At 37.6% G+C, this 16,490-nt stretch overlaps 1 protein-coding gene across 1 annotated transcript in view; it reads left to right on the top strand.

Annotated features, from left to right (window-relative positions):
- Positions 1-8,493: 8,493 nt before the first annotated feature.
- GXYLT1 (glucoside xylosyltransferase 1) overlaps positions 8,494-16,490 on the top strand; it is a 21,419-nt gene continuing 13,422 nt past the window's right edge. The window contains exons 1-2 of the mRNA XM_010006277.1: positions 8,494-8,591; positions 16,170-16,344. Of these exons, the coding sequence (XP_010004579.1) occupies positions 8,539-8,591; positions 16,170-16,344 (228 nt within the window). The 5' untranslated portion in view covers positions 8,494-8,538. The remainder of the gene's footprint in view (positions 8,592-16,169; positions 16,345-16,490) is intronic.

Below are 16,490 nucleotides of genomic sequence, written 5' to 3'. Positions count from 1 at the left end.
GGCCGCCACCCCCCTTCCGGTGCCAAACAGCGGCCTCGGGTGCAGGAGGGCGGCTGAAGTGACAGGGTGCGTTGTGTTCTTCCAGGCTGACAAGCTTTTGTTACTCAGTGCTTGGTAACTTTATGATTATCAAATACAGCGTTAGCTAAGCAAAAATACTTATTGTGGAACACTAAGATAGAGCTAGTCTTCTCACAGGGAGCTGTGGATTTAGTTCCACAAAGTGTGGCACATCTGAGCGGCTTGCACTCTACATGGCTGTGTGTGTCGCCTGCCTCCTGTCAGCAGAAATTTTCATGTGGTCAAGTGGTGAGATTATGGAATGAAAAAATGCTAGTTTTCCTTTACAGTCCTGTTTGATCCTGTTCACTAGTGGCTACCAGAATGTTAATGCCAAGAGAAGAGAGGTGACATGAAATCTGTAGCTAAAACTGGAGGAGAAATTAGGACCAGGCCTTTCAGGGTCAGTCCACATCTCCTCAGACTCTGTAGCAGTTTAAAGCGCTGTAAGTTCAATAGTCTGTTGACTGCCCACCCCCTCCTTCCCAATGCTGCACTTACTCTGGCACCCCCATCTCCTTACACTCCTTGTGTTTCTCTGGTCACACAAGTGAGTTGATTTGACATGTTGACCTGCCTGGAAACTACCTAGGTTTTGGCTGGCTCAGCTCTGAGTTGGCTCATCATGTAATTGTGAAAGTGTTGGTGCTAGTGCAAAGGTTATGGTGGATGGCAGGATGACAGAAGCTCTTGCTTAACCATCTTAAAATATCATGAAACAGCATTCTGAGTTGCCAGGGGTGGAGTCAGATGAAATGTGATACCCACCTTTTGGCTGGTGTAACTACTTCAGATAATGTTTTTTGATGCTTTTGGTTTAGTTCAAATTAATACAGGTTATGATTTGAAAAAACATGAAGATCATCTCGTTCATGATGACAAACTCGTAGTGAGAAGTTAAAATGTGTTAGTAAGGTTTCATTGGTTTAATAAATTAGTTTTAAATAGAAACGTGAGGGAAAAATAATATGTATGGTATTTGTTTTACCAAAGAAAATACGCATTTACGCAAAGCAAATTTCGGTAACAGGTTCAAAATAATTTGTATTAGTAAACATTGAAATTACTTTCAGGTGCATTGTGTTCCTGGGTAGCAAAAGAATAAACAAGTTTATTTTAAAAGCTGTACTTTTTTTTTTTCTTCTTTAGTAGTTGCACTAAAGTGTAGTTTTAAATTAAAAAATGCTGGTGGGGGAGAACAACAACAAGGTGCAAGAAGCTTCTTGCATGTTGCTGTGAGGTGAAATGAGATATACATCTATGCTGTGTTGAAATGTGGAAAAGCTTTACAAACGAAGTTATTAAGTGCTGCAAATAATTCCTGCACACACACTTTCATGGGAGCATATGTCCTTGCAAAATGAGTGTCTGACACCTCCCTGTTAGCCCCCTTGCAACCAAAACCTTACTGTGCAAAGCAAACACATATATAAACTGCTGTCAAACTGAAGACTGAGGTTGAACATCATTCTGTTGTAAATTATTGAAGTTTTATATGCTGTTTGTGCAAGTAGTGTGTGCAAAACTCAGTCCCTTAGAACAATATCTTAAAGGCTTTTGTGTAAGGGAAAAATCTGTCCTGTAGCAATTAAGAAATGTCCCACGGACTGTTTCTTTAACTGTATGGTTCAATTATTCACAAGCATTAAATCATGTTACATTCTCTTGTGTAATTGATACACATTCTGGTGAATGTTTTAGTGTTTTTCAGTTATTATATTTAAGCTGTTTTTTTAGTGGAGACTGAGCATGACAGGCACATGGTTGTTTTATGCCCTCTTCGTACTGTACTGTGATCATGTATTATCCTAAAGGGTTCATAACCTTACAGAGTAAATTGTGTTCAGATAACCTTCTAATACTTCTTGAAGTTTGAACATTTCATACATGTGGATAGTAACTTTCAGTAATAGGTTGCTTAAGCTGTTTTCACTGGTAGCTTTAAAATACAATTTGACAAAGCAAATGTAACTGCCTCTGAAGGCATTTATGCACTAGCAGTCATTTCCTCTTCTTTTTAGCTAAGAAGCGTTTTATTTGGCTGAATAATCTAGTTTATTAAATGACATAAGGTCAGAAATAGATCAATGATAACTGATGAGGGGGGAAGTTGAGATTTCTGGTAGCTTTGAGAAGCATACGAACATGAAAACTGCAAGCTTTGCATAAAGCTTAAGCATACCACACCTGGAAAAATTTTGTAATAGTGATGATAATTTTAAGTAGAAAATCTTTAATTAAAAAGGAAGTACCATATTGAAACTGGAATTACAGGTTGAGGCAAGATCCTGCAATAAACATAGTAATTCAGGGGAGCTTGTTGAGTAATCACTTTGGTAAGGAGTTGATTGTTTCAAAGGCTACAGTAGCCTGAGGAACAAGATGACTAGAAACTAAAGTTTTGTATCTTGAAACTTGATACAAATAGTTAAAAAATATTTGAAAAACATATTAGCTAAATCCTAAAGCTGGATTCTAGCTGTGAGGAAAGAATGATCAAGGTAAATTATCCTCATTGTTCATTCCAGTGATAAAAGGAGTAACAAATTGTCAGTATTGTCATACATAAGAGCTAAATGAACAATAGATGGGAACTTGGAAAAAAAAAACACAAAGGTATAAAAAGTGTCTTCTTCCAGAAGATACAAAATTAGTCAAAAGCCAGCATACATAGCCTTTTTTTCCTGTGCTGGTATGATTTATGGATGAGGAAGACAGCTGTGAAAAAGATGAAAAAAACAACAGTGAATAAACACATATTTGCTACATGTATGTCATTTAATTGTGCTATAATCTGCTGTCTGTAGAGTATCCTTTGAAGTCAGTCTTTCTTTACATGCTTTCAGATCAGATAAGCAGCAGACTGCTTAAGAGAAGTGAATCTTCAGTTAATTTTAGCAGTGCTGCCACCTCAAGTAGGCAGATAGGTTCACCTTTCTACTCAGGTCTAAAAAAAAGTACTTCCCTAATGGCAAGTTTGAGAAGTAGAGCAGGTATCAGTCTCCCATTAGTTCCATGAATTTGTTGAGGTGAATTAATTTGACCCTCTTAAAATGAAACATTTTTCCATTTTACTGTAGTTTACCATTTTTGTGCAGCCAACCATATTATTTTGTTATGTGTGACACTCGTGCCTGACTGTGTCTGTCTATTGCACTCTAACTATCTTGGCAAAAAGAGAGTTAAGTGGGTTACAGTGCATGGAAAAGTGTAGGAAGCATACCCACAAGCTTAGATATCAGAGGAGCGTGTTTCTAATAGGTAGGTAGTTCTTTCCTTGCACTGTGCACAGCTGTTTTCATCCATGTCAGGATTTAACCAGCAGTTTCGCCAGAATGCTTCTCAGATACTCTGGTGCCTTAAGAAGTTGGTCTAGAAACTCTGAGCATTTCAAAATATGAGTAAAACTTTCAAAAGGATGAAGCACTGAACAATTTGAAATTGAAACTTCATTATAAAAATCTGCTAAATCTGTCATGCTGATGATTAGCAAATTTTATTTTACTCTGAAATGTTGTAAATTACTGAAACATAATAAAGATATTTCCAGCTAAAAGGTTTGTTCTGTGTCAGGCATGTAACGTTACATCTACCATTTCCAACTTAATAAAGCCATTGTAATAAATTTGTGATATTGCTGCAAATGTTCAGGAAAAACTGTTCAGAAGAATCAGAAATTCTCAGTGCATTTGGGAGTTAAATTGTGCATCTGTTACATTCTTCCCAAATTTTACTCCAGCAATTATGAGCAGGAAGGAACTAAAAAATGTGGCCTTCCTGTTTTGCTGCACATTGTGGGTTATGCTGTAGGAGGGACACCAGTCTGTCTCTTCGTTGTTTCTTGCAGTTAGTTAGACCTAGGTTGTCAATATGATACTGACAGGAGGCAATAACAAGAGGTGCAGCTCTCACCATTTGGACATACTGCTAAATTTGCTCTGAAGCTGCAGTAGTATAAAAAGATGCTGAATGGACTGAAAAGTATACTGGAAAACTGTGATCTCCATTAATAGAAAGCGCACCAGTGCACTTAACAAAAGGACTGTTTTTTAAGCCACTTAGTGCTGGGGGATTCCTTATAGTTAAAACTTGACTTGCCTGAGCATGAATGTGACTTGTGCGTTGTGTATTTTGCACACAACTTTATAATTGTCCTTTAACTCTGAAAAGTGTTATTTTCAGATCACAATATAGAGACCTTTAGTATATCTCAGAGTCTATAAATTTTACTTTCCAGTGGTCTTGAAGCTAAATTACCTGATAAAAGTAATTCTGAAGTGGCTGGTTGCCTAAGAGAGAGATACCTTAAACTGGCAAACAGATCCTTGAGAATGCTTGTCTATGATACTGATTCCTTTTAAAACTTTGTATTTCTTTGTTTTAATATTTTTGACAATGGTTGGTGTCAAGAGTTGTCCAACCCAGTTGTGTGTTGGAGGGGAGACTTCTGCAGCCCCATGTCCCTGGGTCCATCCAGTAGCTCAGCTGAGCATTTCCTCCCAACAGGCACATATGCCCACGGTGCATAAATACATGGCAGGCCACAGAGATCAACACAGAGAAAACAGTGCTTGAAGAGCCTCAGACAACACAAGATGTCTGATCCTGTTCTCTGGCTGATCAGGATTTTAGTGAGGCTTTTAGTGAAAAATATATTCATGTACTTTTTGAAGCCCTCCAGTAACCAACCTTAGATGCTCAGTCTATCCAGGAGCTGGCTCCTGATCCTCTGGTCTCCCTTGTTGCTGCCCTGGGCATGCAAACACATGAGCCTTGCAGACCTAATTCAGTTGCTGGTACTCGGACCCTCTTGAACATGCACACCTCTGCACAGATTTATACACCACGGATACTTTCAGTTACTGGCCTTAGACTTGTGGCAGCTGGCCACGGGATTGCCTCGTGTGAAGTGGTCTTTTGGATAGCTGGTCCAGACCTGTGGCCTTAACATTAACCAGCCCTTAAATGCGAGGGTCGTTCTGGTGGCTGGCTTGGATCTTCTGGTCCTTCCAGTAGACATCTCTCAGACCCTAGTTTCTTGTGGCTAGATTGAGAGGTTCTTTCAGTGGCTTGGGCCTTGTGATCTCTGTAGAGTCTGGCCCAACCTTCTGGCCTGATAACTCCTAAGTTATGAGTTATAAGTTAGGAGCCTGATAGCTCCTAAGCCTCTTCCTCTAATTGTGGGCTAGTCTGGCTTGATACATGCTGGTGATTACTTGTGCCAACTTGCATCCCCATATGTTGTGTGCACATACATCTCCAGTTTCTAGCACTGCATGCTTGTTGGTCCCTGTGATCTGTGGCCACCTTGTCATTTGCTGGCACTTGGACCTCTTTGCGTGCACATAGAACGGAGCACCCTTTCACCCAGGAAGCTGCCTTTAATAAGGAGGCCGGTGTTCATGCATGCAACATGGCCAGTCATACTGACTGGCAACCTGATTACTTGTGACTGTTCTTCTCAGTGTTTCTGCATTCTTATTCTTCCCCAGATTGCCTTGATCCCACAGTGACCCCCACACTCCTGCAGGCAAGCAGTTAGGTGGTCTGATGAACCTCTCCTGTTGTCTCATCTATGGATCTTCTTTCTGCCTGACTCATGGGCAGACTGCTCTCCTGCATTGGGGATGGGTTAGTTTGCTGGGTTTCCTTCATCTGATACTATTTTCTTCTTTCTATTTGTGGAGACCAGCCTTTAATCACAGAGCCTATAATAGATGTAAGAAAAATATCCCTCCCTAATTGCTGAAGGTGACTATTCCTGTCTGACTAGTATCCTCTCTCAGGTAACGACTGCCCATTTGATGAGCAGATTCAATACAGCTCACTAGCTTTGTGAAGCACTCATGGCACTTATTTGCAGTCTAAGCTTTTCTCAAGTTTTATTTAAAGTAAAAAAAAAAAAATATCTTAGTGAGTGGCATTTTGAATTATCTTATTTTGAATAACAAGAAAAAAATGCTGTCAAATGATTTCCGGTCTCTTAATCTTTGGTATGTGAAAGCTTTGTGGAATATAATGCTCTTGGAGCAAGTCCAGAGGAGGGCCATGAAGAAGATCCAAGGGCTGGAGCACCTCTCTTATGAAGACAGGCTGAGAGAGTTAGGGTTGTTCAGCCTGGAGAATAGAAGGCTCCAGGGAGACCTTACGACGGCCTTCCAGTATCTGAAAGGGGACTACAGGAAAGCCGAGGAGGACCTTTTAACCAGAGTTTGTAGTGATAGGACAAGGGGTAATGGTTTTAAACTGGAAGAGGGGAGATTTAGGTTAGACATTAGGAGTAAATTCTTCACTGTTAGGGTGGTGAGACACTGGAAGAGGTTGCCCAGGGAGGTTGTGGATGTCCCCTCCCTGGAGGTGTCCAAGGCCATGTTTGATGGGTCTTTGTGCAGCCTGGTCTAGTAGCAGGTGTCCCTGCCCTTGCAGGGGGCTTGGAACTAGATGATCTTCTAGTTCCCTTCCAACCCAAACCATTCTATGATTCTATGAATGACATGTGGTTAGTAGAGACCACTGTTGGCAGAATATTAGGTAAATTACATATGTATATATCCTAGTAACATTTTTGTTTCAAACATGAAACTTCTGAATCAAATCCAAGGCTGACAAGCTTGTCATTGCACTATAATGGGATGTTGGAAAGGCCTAATGTGTCAGCAAAATAACTGACTTCAGCATTAATTCAAGCTTGTCTTTTGCCTTGGTAGTCTGGATAGGATAGTATCTCAAGGCAGCTAAGGAAAACAGCTCTTGAAAACTGGAAGAGCAATCCCCAATAATAGTAACCATCATCATCATCATCATCATCTGGAAGAGCAATCCCTAATAATAACAACAACAATAATAATAGATTATGATTATGATGTTAATACTCTTACAAACAAAAAACTGTTTTTGAGAGATTTTCTATTAATTTATCCTAAAATTAATGACAGTTACTTCATAAAGGTACACAGTGGAGATTGTGAAGATTATTCTTCAGATAAGTGCAAGGTCTTAATGTGTCTTGAAGCTTTTAAGAAACTTCAAAAGCCACAAAGGTTAACGTAAGAAATCTGACACAGAGAACTTGTGGTTTTATACCATTTACTTTCCCCGGAGGAGTGCAGATACCCCAGTCACAATCTACATTATGCTTTTTTTACCTGAATATTTATTTCTGGAGATCATTCTTAAGTAATGAGATAGAATTATTTGACTAATTCTTGCAAGCACGTGTATCTACTGCATAGGAGATTTCCTGCAATCTCTACCAAAGAACTGCTCCACCACCCCTTCACTCCCCCAACACTTAACAAGGCTTTGTGAAACTGTGTTTATCAGGTAATTTTTCTCAAGTGTTGAAAAAAGAGGAAAATATACAGCTTGTCATTTTATATGTATGTTAAACTATTAAATCTGGTATTTGCAAAACATTGGCCTTTACATATACCAGATAACCCTACCAAGATGATGCTGATTCATTTCAAACTTGCAAAGCCAACTTGCAGTAGACTTGTGAGCTGTAGTCCTTAAATACCTTTTAATCCTCTAGCTTTATGGGGGTTTTCTTCTTGCACGTGTCTTTCATTCACAGATGCCAACTTTCACAGGAGGATAAATGGTCTTGGCATTGTGTCACCAGGGCAGGAAGAAGGAGCATAGGAAGTATAACCCTTGCCTTGCAGTTCTGTACTTGCTCATTTAAGATTTTAAAACCTGATATCCATTTCCTCACCAGAACCTTTGAAAAATACGCTTCTATTGTTCTTTTAAAATATTTCCCGTATTACTGGTGCATAAAATGTAGTGCTGGATTAGTAAAACCTGCTTTTTCAGTTGGTAGTGTAGCACAAGTCTGTAAATTATTAGTCTTCTGTCATTAGGATGGGGAAGGAAAACCTGCCCCACATTGTGATTATTTCTGTATTGCATTAACTTTTTGTTAGGAAACAATGGAACTTGTTGGTGCTGAAAAGCCCTGTTTTTTGTTTAAAATCAGGTTTATGCTGAATAGAGTAGTAGATGACTAGGAATTGTGTTTAAAGGGACAATGTAACTTTGAAAATGGAAGTGTTCTACTACTTCTCTGCTTGAAACAAAGGTCTTGCAAAGATGGAGCTCTTTACACAATAAGCGTTGCTTCTTCCTATTACTTACAAACTTACACTAAGTCAAGAACACAGAATGACCATCAAAAATTCCAGCTCCTTCGCTTTTCTCACTCTGAAAATAAATTGAGAGGAAAGGCTAAAGAATGGGGACCATTCTTTATAAGAATGAATTCTGGTTGGCATCTAATACCACTTTTTTTTGGTATTATCTGAGTTCCATTACATAGCCAGTCTTCTGCCAGGTAATTAATTATTCAAGTTATGTTTCAGCTAGAAAAAAATTCATTTAACTTTGCCATAAAATCAGTAACATTTATATAGGTTATTTTTGTCTTATTCTGTTAGGTGTAAGAATTTGTCTGTATCTTTCTGGAATTCCTATTGGATGCTGCCCTCTGATGTTTGTGGAATGAACTGCTTTTGGGAAGCTGCTTTTAGGTAGGATCTATTATTAAATAGTACTTTATTATTTGACTGCAGACAGATGTAGCTGATAAGTATTTTTTACTATTTAGTAGGGTGGCAAAGCAGAATATTTTTTATTGCTTCACATGCATTTCACCTCCTGAATGATTGTCTTTAGCTGGACTTTCTCCCTCTGTTCTATTATGTTTTTAAAATTGGAGACTCAAAATGTTATTTCAACTAGCAGATATTTATTTTTTTTTTTCAGTTACATTGCTTCCTTAAATAGGTAAATAGGCATTAGTAAAAAATCTATCTGAATACAGTTTGAAAGGTACTGATTAATTTTTTTTGGTAGATAAAACATGCTGTACGGCAGTGCTCATGATGTAACTTGTAATAAAAGCTGGCAGATGTGCTTAGTAGTTAAGTTAGGAGTTTTTTATTCAAGTTACATATATTAAGGAATTTGAGGAGGGTACTTCGTCCAAAAGTACTGAAAGAACCACTTTAGAATGTGCTTTAAGATACAGCATGTTAAAACATATACCATGTCCTTAAAGTTGCATCTTTAACAGTAAGTTGAATTTTTTTGTTATGGATGTTCAGATGCTTTGAGGCTGTCAGATTACGAAAGTAGCTTGTATAGCAGTGGAAGAAACCTTGAGTTACTGGACACACATGTGCTCTAACCTTCATAGTTCTCTTCAGTATATAACTAAGATTGTAAGCAAATTTTTCTTGTATTTAAAATTTGACTAATTGTCCTTTGTTATGGTTATCTCTTCCTCTTAGTCTGAAACTTGAATATTTTAGGGAAACTAAGGAAATAGAAAATTAAATTCACAAGACTTAATGAATTTTTTAAAATAACAATTGTTGGAAAGACTTTAGATCTGTTCCCTGTTCCTCTCTTATGTGCTTTCATTGCTTTTTAAGCTCATCAGTTATCAAGAAGTTACTTAAATAGATGGCTTAGATTGATTTTTAGTCTATTAGTGGACTGCACCAGTAATTTGAGACTGCTGAGTCTTTCTCCCTGCCATTGGTAGTTGGTGTGTCATTTTCTTTTTGCACAGGGATTCATTTGATTTTCCCTTTGGCAGATTTAGCTATCTGAATGGACTAATTTTTTTTGTTTTGTTTTAAAGGTTAGTTTTGGGATTTTAGCTCTGTGAAGTTTAGCACCAAGTGTCAGTGCTGTTATGGTGGGGGACTTAGGGTCTTAGCCTATGCTTAGTGCAGGGACAGGGTGTGATGGTGAACTCCATTCATCCATGGACATCTGAGCCAGTCTGATAGGTGTGTAGCGCTGAAAGAGGAGACGGTCTTGCTGTCTTCTCACCCCATTGCCCATGATGAGTCCATGAATCTCCAGAATACATTGTAATGCACTAATATAACAGAAAATTTCCTTTCTGTATTTTCTGCTAGGCTTGAGGCAAGTGGGAACTTGCACTCGGAGAAATGCCACATGCCTTTGCATGTACCTTAAGATGTAACTTGTAGAATTCTATTAAGAATGCCTTGGTGTGGCTGTGAAGATGTCTGAAGTATGCCTTGATTATGACATTACTGGATGAATGCAGTTTCTTTCACGGTGAAACAGTTGTGATGATGAATCCCTAACATTTGCAGAATTTTGTGGTTTTACTGTGAAACTAAAAGAAAAAATATGTAAAGGGAATATGGTGTTCAGATTACTTCAGATTAAGTTTGATTTTTTTAATCAATATATTACTATTAATTTAGTCTCCATATGTTGTGCTGTCTCTGATGCATGTTGGATTGTGCTGACTCTGGTCCTACAAGCTGTTTGTAAGTGGATTTTAACTTGTGTTACCTATTCAAAAAAATAAATGGCACTTTTTTTTTTTTAAATTTGTGACAGTCCTGAAAAACTAATATATTCTAACTTCAAACCTAATCTACTAAATGAGTTTGTAGTTGAATAGATGATTTTGGGCCATTATATGCAGTGGTATTATTTGCATACTTTTACAAAATAAGCTCTCATTATGACTTACTTATAATTCAGTTCAGTAGTAGAAAGTTAAGAAACTGAGGAAAAACGTGACTTTTCATCACTTTCAAATCCAGATAATTTCTGTAGTTACTTTGAACCTACTTCTTATAAATGTGGGAATGATTTAACAGTTACATTTTAATCAGTGTAGGCTTTGTTGTCATCTCACTCTATTTGCTTTTCTTTTTCTGGTGACTAAAGGCTGCTGGGTTAGGCTCCTTAATGATCAATTGATTTAGATCAAACAGAAAACATTAAAAAAGGATGCAATAAGTAAGCCATCTGTATTGCATTTTCATATCTGCTGTTTGTTTTTCTGAGGCATAACATGGTGCCAGGTTTGAAATAATGTAGGTTGATTATATGTATATATTATAGTAGTTACATATATATATTATATTATTATATATTGTCCCTGCCTATTTTATGCTAATTGTCAGAAACTTGTATGGGTAAAATATTTGCACTAATAACAGGGTTAGTTTTTTATGCTGAAGAAGAAAACGCATGTACAACAGGCTTCTGTTTGTTCTTTTTTAAAAGTATGAACAACTTCAACACAGCCGAACCTGGAAACCTAGTCCATTTGGTTATATTATCAAGGAAAGTTACCATCATAATGTTGTGGAAGGACTGAGAAGCTATTAAGCAACATTGTTTAGGAAGCTGAATATTGCATGCCTTGTCTGCGTTACAGAAAAGATCAAAGAAAAACAAGGCTGTAGCTCTGTCTGAACCAGTGTAGAAAAACTTGTTTTGATTTAGAATAATTGTCAAAATATTTTTGTAGCAATAGTGATGCAACTTAGAATGATGACAGTTTTCTCAGAAAATGACAAATAGTTTTTACATTGTTCAAAACTCATGTGATTATATTAAAAACGATAACTCTTGGTGGGCCGTAGTAAAATTTGAGGGGACAACTGAAGTGAATTTGTTACTCAATTTATCTGTACCACTCTGCTCTCAGTAACTGGATAGTAATCTTTCCTTCCTTGGCTTCCCCACACATGTTAAGAGGATAGGAGAGGACAGCTTGATTGCCCATGAAATTGGGCAAACAGCTTCCTAATGATTCCTAGGCATGTTCTTAGTGGTACCTCAGTGGATGGTCAAAAGGAACTCTAGTGCACAAAGTTTGTAGCTTAGAATGAAGACTGACTGTGGTGCTACTATACTTGATAGCACTTGAAAAAAAGGAGAAAAAGGAAACTGCTCTCGGTCACATTGACAATTCTTTAAACAGTACCTTAGTCACACGAGATGCTGTAATGCTGTGGCTGCCCTGGAAGATTTGGAGCTGGGAAGGCTCCAAGTTCTGTTATTTGTCCCTGAAAACTCAAATTCTGTTATGGCTTCCTGTTCAGTACCTTCTGTTGGAGCACTCTTTGCTCTTCCATTTTAATTACTGGAGGTTTGGGTTTTTTCCCCCCACAAAAGCTGGAGCTCCCACAGGATTGATGACTTATTTTTTCCTTTAGAAATTAGGGCTCTCGAGATTTCCTTGTTAGTCTATCCAAAAGCCTTACTAAAACGCACTGTTTAACTCTATTTTTGCTTTTTCCAGATTCTTCACTAAGTTCTCCCACACCAAAACATCAGGCTACTAGTAATTAGAAATGTGCATGTAGACATTTACATTTATAATACATTTGTATTTCTGTGTTTTCCACGTTGCTTCCAAACATTTTCTTTAAAGTAACTCCTTGCTATTTGAAGTGTCTTAATACTTTCAGAACCTGGATTTGAGGTTCAGTAAGGGTATTGCTCTGGTACCAGAGCTGTCTTACTCTGATACCAAACTTGCTCAGGTTCAGATAAGTTACTGTTCTTGTAAAATACATTTAATTAGCTCATGCTCAACTCAGCTACTGAACTGCTAAAAAAGTCTGTATTGCTGAAAAGACTCGTGTCATTAGATTATACCAGACCCAGGGCTGTCTAAATGAACAAGGTTTTTCTTTCTCTGTCTTCTGGTGAGGTAGTTGCATGGTGAACTGCAGTGGAGAGCAGTGGAAGAAAGATGGGGGAAAAGGATTACAGAGACTGGAAAACTCAGGAAGGGGAAGTAGAGAAGGGAGCAGTTGAGTGTACATAGTTTTGGAAGTAATTAGGGGAACGACCAAAGTAATGTAGATTTAATATTGAAGAAGGGAGTGAAACAAGTTATGGCATAGATAACTGGCTCAGTGCGTGAGGCATGTTAGTATGAAGGTGAAACTCCAGAGGTCAAGCTGATGAGCTCTGCTGAATGACTTATACTTTATGCTGCTTCTAGTTGGTGGAGAAGGAAAACATGCTGAAAGATGCTGACAGCAGGGAATTAGTGCAAGAGGTATAAGTAGTTAGTGCCCCTGGGTGAAAATGGGGCAGTGATTTCTCTCTGGGAATGGACAGAGATGTGTATATGGGGAGAGGAGCAGCACTGAAGCCTGATTATTGAAAAGGAGGCTGTGATTACCAGTGATCTGTATACAGGGAAGTCAACTGCAGTTTGTAATCATGAAAGGATGCCTCTTTATGCTCTTCATGGAGTCTGGAGTAAGAACCAGGATTCTTGATTCTTATAACTTCTATCGTAATGTCTGTGAGACCTAATATGTCTCAACCCCTTCTTAGTGAACAGTCCCCAGAGGGAATGGTGGCCTGTTCTTTTAAATGGCTTCTTGCTCCATCTGCTTCAGGGGTAAAGCTTTGTGTTGTGGACTTATGGATATGACTTCAGCTCTTCTCTGTATTGTGCAAGCTGAAATTCAGTTATACTTTTTTTCTAGTTATGTTTTTGCTTTTTCAAAAAAATATTTTTAAGCACAGATTAAAAAAATTCTACTAATGAAGTCAGAAGCTCATAGAACAGAGATTGTGTGAACAAAATGACTAAAAACAGAATATGATCAATCTGTGTTATGTGGCTTGAAGTGTTCTTTTGTTCAAAGATGTCACTAAATTAGACATAGTAAAATGCAATCTTTGAATCTTAATATGCTTTAGACTTGCTTTGGCATAATTTTCATAATGTTCATGAAAAGTCATATGTTACATGTAGTTCAGGAACTTGGCTTTCAGCTGTGCAGTTTGTTTAGGTTGTGCCCTTAATTATCACATGACCTTGCTATATCACTGTAGGCTCTCGTGACTTCAGGGCTTAATTATTGTAATTCCCTTTTCAGAGGATTAGTGTTGAGGCTAATCTGCTGCTTGCAGCTTGTTCAGACTGCAGCAGTGTACTTATTTGTGTGTTTCAGCTACCCTCATCACATTTTGTGGTTTTTTTTGCCTTAGCTACTTACTACATAGTGTAATGTTGAAATTAGCTTTATGCATAAAGGTCTGAATGGGCATGCCTTGTTTTACATTTAAAGATTCTATTTTATAAAGATTCTGGTTTATATTTTATTCCTGTTAACCTGAAGTAATTTTTCAGATTTTGCTGCAAGACTTATAAAAGGTTTCAGTCAGTGTATTAAATCATCTGAATGTAGACTTCTGCATAGAGGTGTCTATGTCAAGTCTTAAGCAGTCATAAAAATTGAAAGCATAGAGAATCATCCAGGTGACTAGCCATTAAGTTACTTAGAAGTAAATGTCTGGTGTTAATCAAAAAGCATGTGAGTATCCTAGATGTCTCCTTAGATTTAATAGACACTACAGACACCTAGTCCTTTTGGAATGGCACCTAGAAATCAGGTGGGATATTCTAGAGCATATAAAATGGCATGATACCTATGTTGAAAAATGCAATCAAGCCCTAGGTATTTACTTTGAAGTAATATGAATTGCTTTCTATGGTCCATACCCTGCTCACTAGATTTCCATTGGTTTTAATGGACACAATCTTGTGCATCAGTATCTTCATGTAGGTGTTTGGGATCTGAATCCTACCTATGATGTCTTCCATCTATGTGATTTTTAATAATGCCTCAAACCTTGACTTAAGACTGACTGCATGTTCTAATTAAAACTTAATTAATCTTAAATCCCTTGGATGCTGGAGTGTTTTAGTTCTAGGGCATTAAGCTATTCCAAAACTTAGAATGTTTTTTAAATGCAACTTTTATTTATGACATTAAATTTCAGCAGTTTTACAGTGATCTTTTTCCTTATATTTTTCCCATGGAACTCAAAGTAATGTGTGTTGCTCTTCCATGCCTTAAAGAAAAAAGGCATATTGGCATATTGTCTTTGTCAATTTAAAGGAAAATGGGTATGCATCTGCATATATTTTAGTTATACAAATTGGGTGGAGATTGTGTGCTAAGACTCACAACTCTTAATTTCTGTTTGGAAGTGTTTCTCTCTTTGGCAAGTTTCTAAGAATGGCTGGTATGTTTGTCAAGCATTTCTCTACTGTTAGTAGTTCGGGAAAGTATTTTCCAACTTAAGATTTTTTTTTTGGTCTGCATATCTTGGAATTAAACTTGTAATTTAAACCTTCAGATGGTCTTAGCTCTGTCAGCCCCTGTTGTCCCATAGTCTGTGCAAATAGCTGTAGCACAGAATATTGTTTTGAATACTGGCTTTGAGTTAACATATGTTTAAAATCCTCAGAAGCTTTTCTAACTAATTAAATACATGAAATCCAGGAGAACACAGGTTTAGTATGTCCACTGTGTTTGCTGCCAGGCTATTGGTATTTACTCAATTATAATTTTAGCCTATTTTATTGAAGTAATTAAATAACTTTTAAAGGTACCCTATATAAAACATATCAGGCACTTCTCAGCATAACTGTTGGACAGCTGTTCTCAGGGAGAAATGGTGTCCCAATGCCCATACCTTGCAGTGGTTTAGCCTCAAGGACATAGGCAGTGTATGTGGAGAGCATACCTGAGAGATTTTCCAGAACTGCTGTGATCACCAGGGCATCCCACACAGCCATCTGAGCTGTTAGTATCACACCCTCCCAAACCAAGTTGTACTCCTGGAGGATGGAAGGAGAAGAGAAAGGTTTTTGCACTTTGTCAGTGCTTAGGAGCAGCCCTGAAGCATGGGTTTGACAAAAGGACTTACTGAAGCAAAAAATTAACACAGCACCTTGATCACTCACGAATGTTCTCAACACAGCTTCTCGAAAGTAGGAGTTATCTCACTTTCATTGTTAAGTTTATCTCTCCTATTTTTATCATGCTTATCTGTCTGTGTACTGAGTCCAGAGTAAAAGAAGAAAATTAACTTATGCCTAGACTTTATGTGCTGTCAGCCTTTTACACTGCAATGTAACTTCATGTGATTTTTCTTTTAATGTAGATATTTCAATAGAATTCCTTGCTAGTAATGGATAGTGAGATTACAAAGACAATAAATGTACATTTGCTTTGTTTCTATGTAGCTCTTCCATACCTTGTTTCTCCCTTATGGGCTGGAATGGTGGGAATGAATATGAGAATAGTTGAGGTTAAGCATAAATCTATAGATGAGGTGTAGTGCTGTGGGTTTTGTGTGTTCTGTTTGAATTACCCATTGCTGGCTTGAATAAGACAAAGGATAGTGGTTTTTTTTTAAATTACTTGCTGCAATAAATAGTACAGCATTTCTTTAAGCCTGTGCTAGGAACACTGTCAAATGAAAAAATATTTTTGTGTCAGATACAATTACATGAAAACACATCCTTCTGAGAAAATGCATCTAGCAGTGGTTGCCTGTGGTGAAAGACTGGAAGAGACTGTTACTATGTTGAGATCAGCCATAATTTTCAGCATCAGACCTCTCCAGTTTCATATTTTTGCTGAGGACCAATTGCATGAGAGTTTCAAAGACATAGTAAGTACCAAGTTATTTGTTTAATCAATTTGTTGTACAATTGGAGTAATATGTATCAATTTCTCTGCTACTATGGTTATAATTGTCGATTACAGAGGCAGAAATGCAGAGGCCTAACAAAAAGGCAACCTGCAAGTCTTTTGTAG

Source organism: Chaetura pelagica, unplaced genomic scaffold (assembly GCF_000747805.2).
Source record: "Chaetura pelagica isolate M959 unplaced genomic scaffold, ChaPel_1.0 scaffold108, whole genome shotgun sequence".
Classification (NCBI taxonomy): Eukaryota; Metazoa; Chordata; class Aves; order Apodiformes; family Apodidae; genus Chaetura; species Chaetura pelagica.
This window is presented reverse-complemented; position numbering and strand designations above follow the sequence as displayed.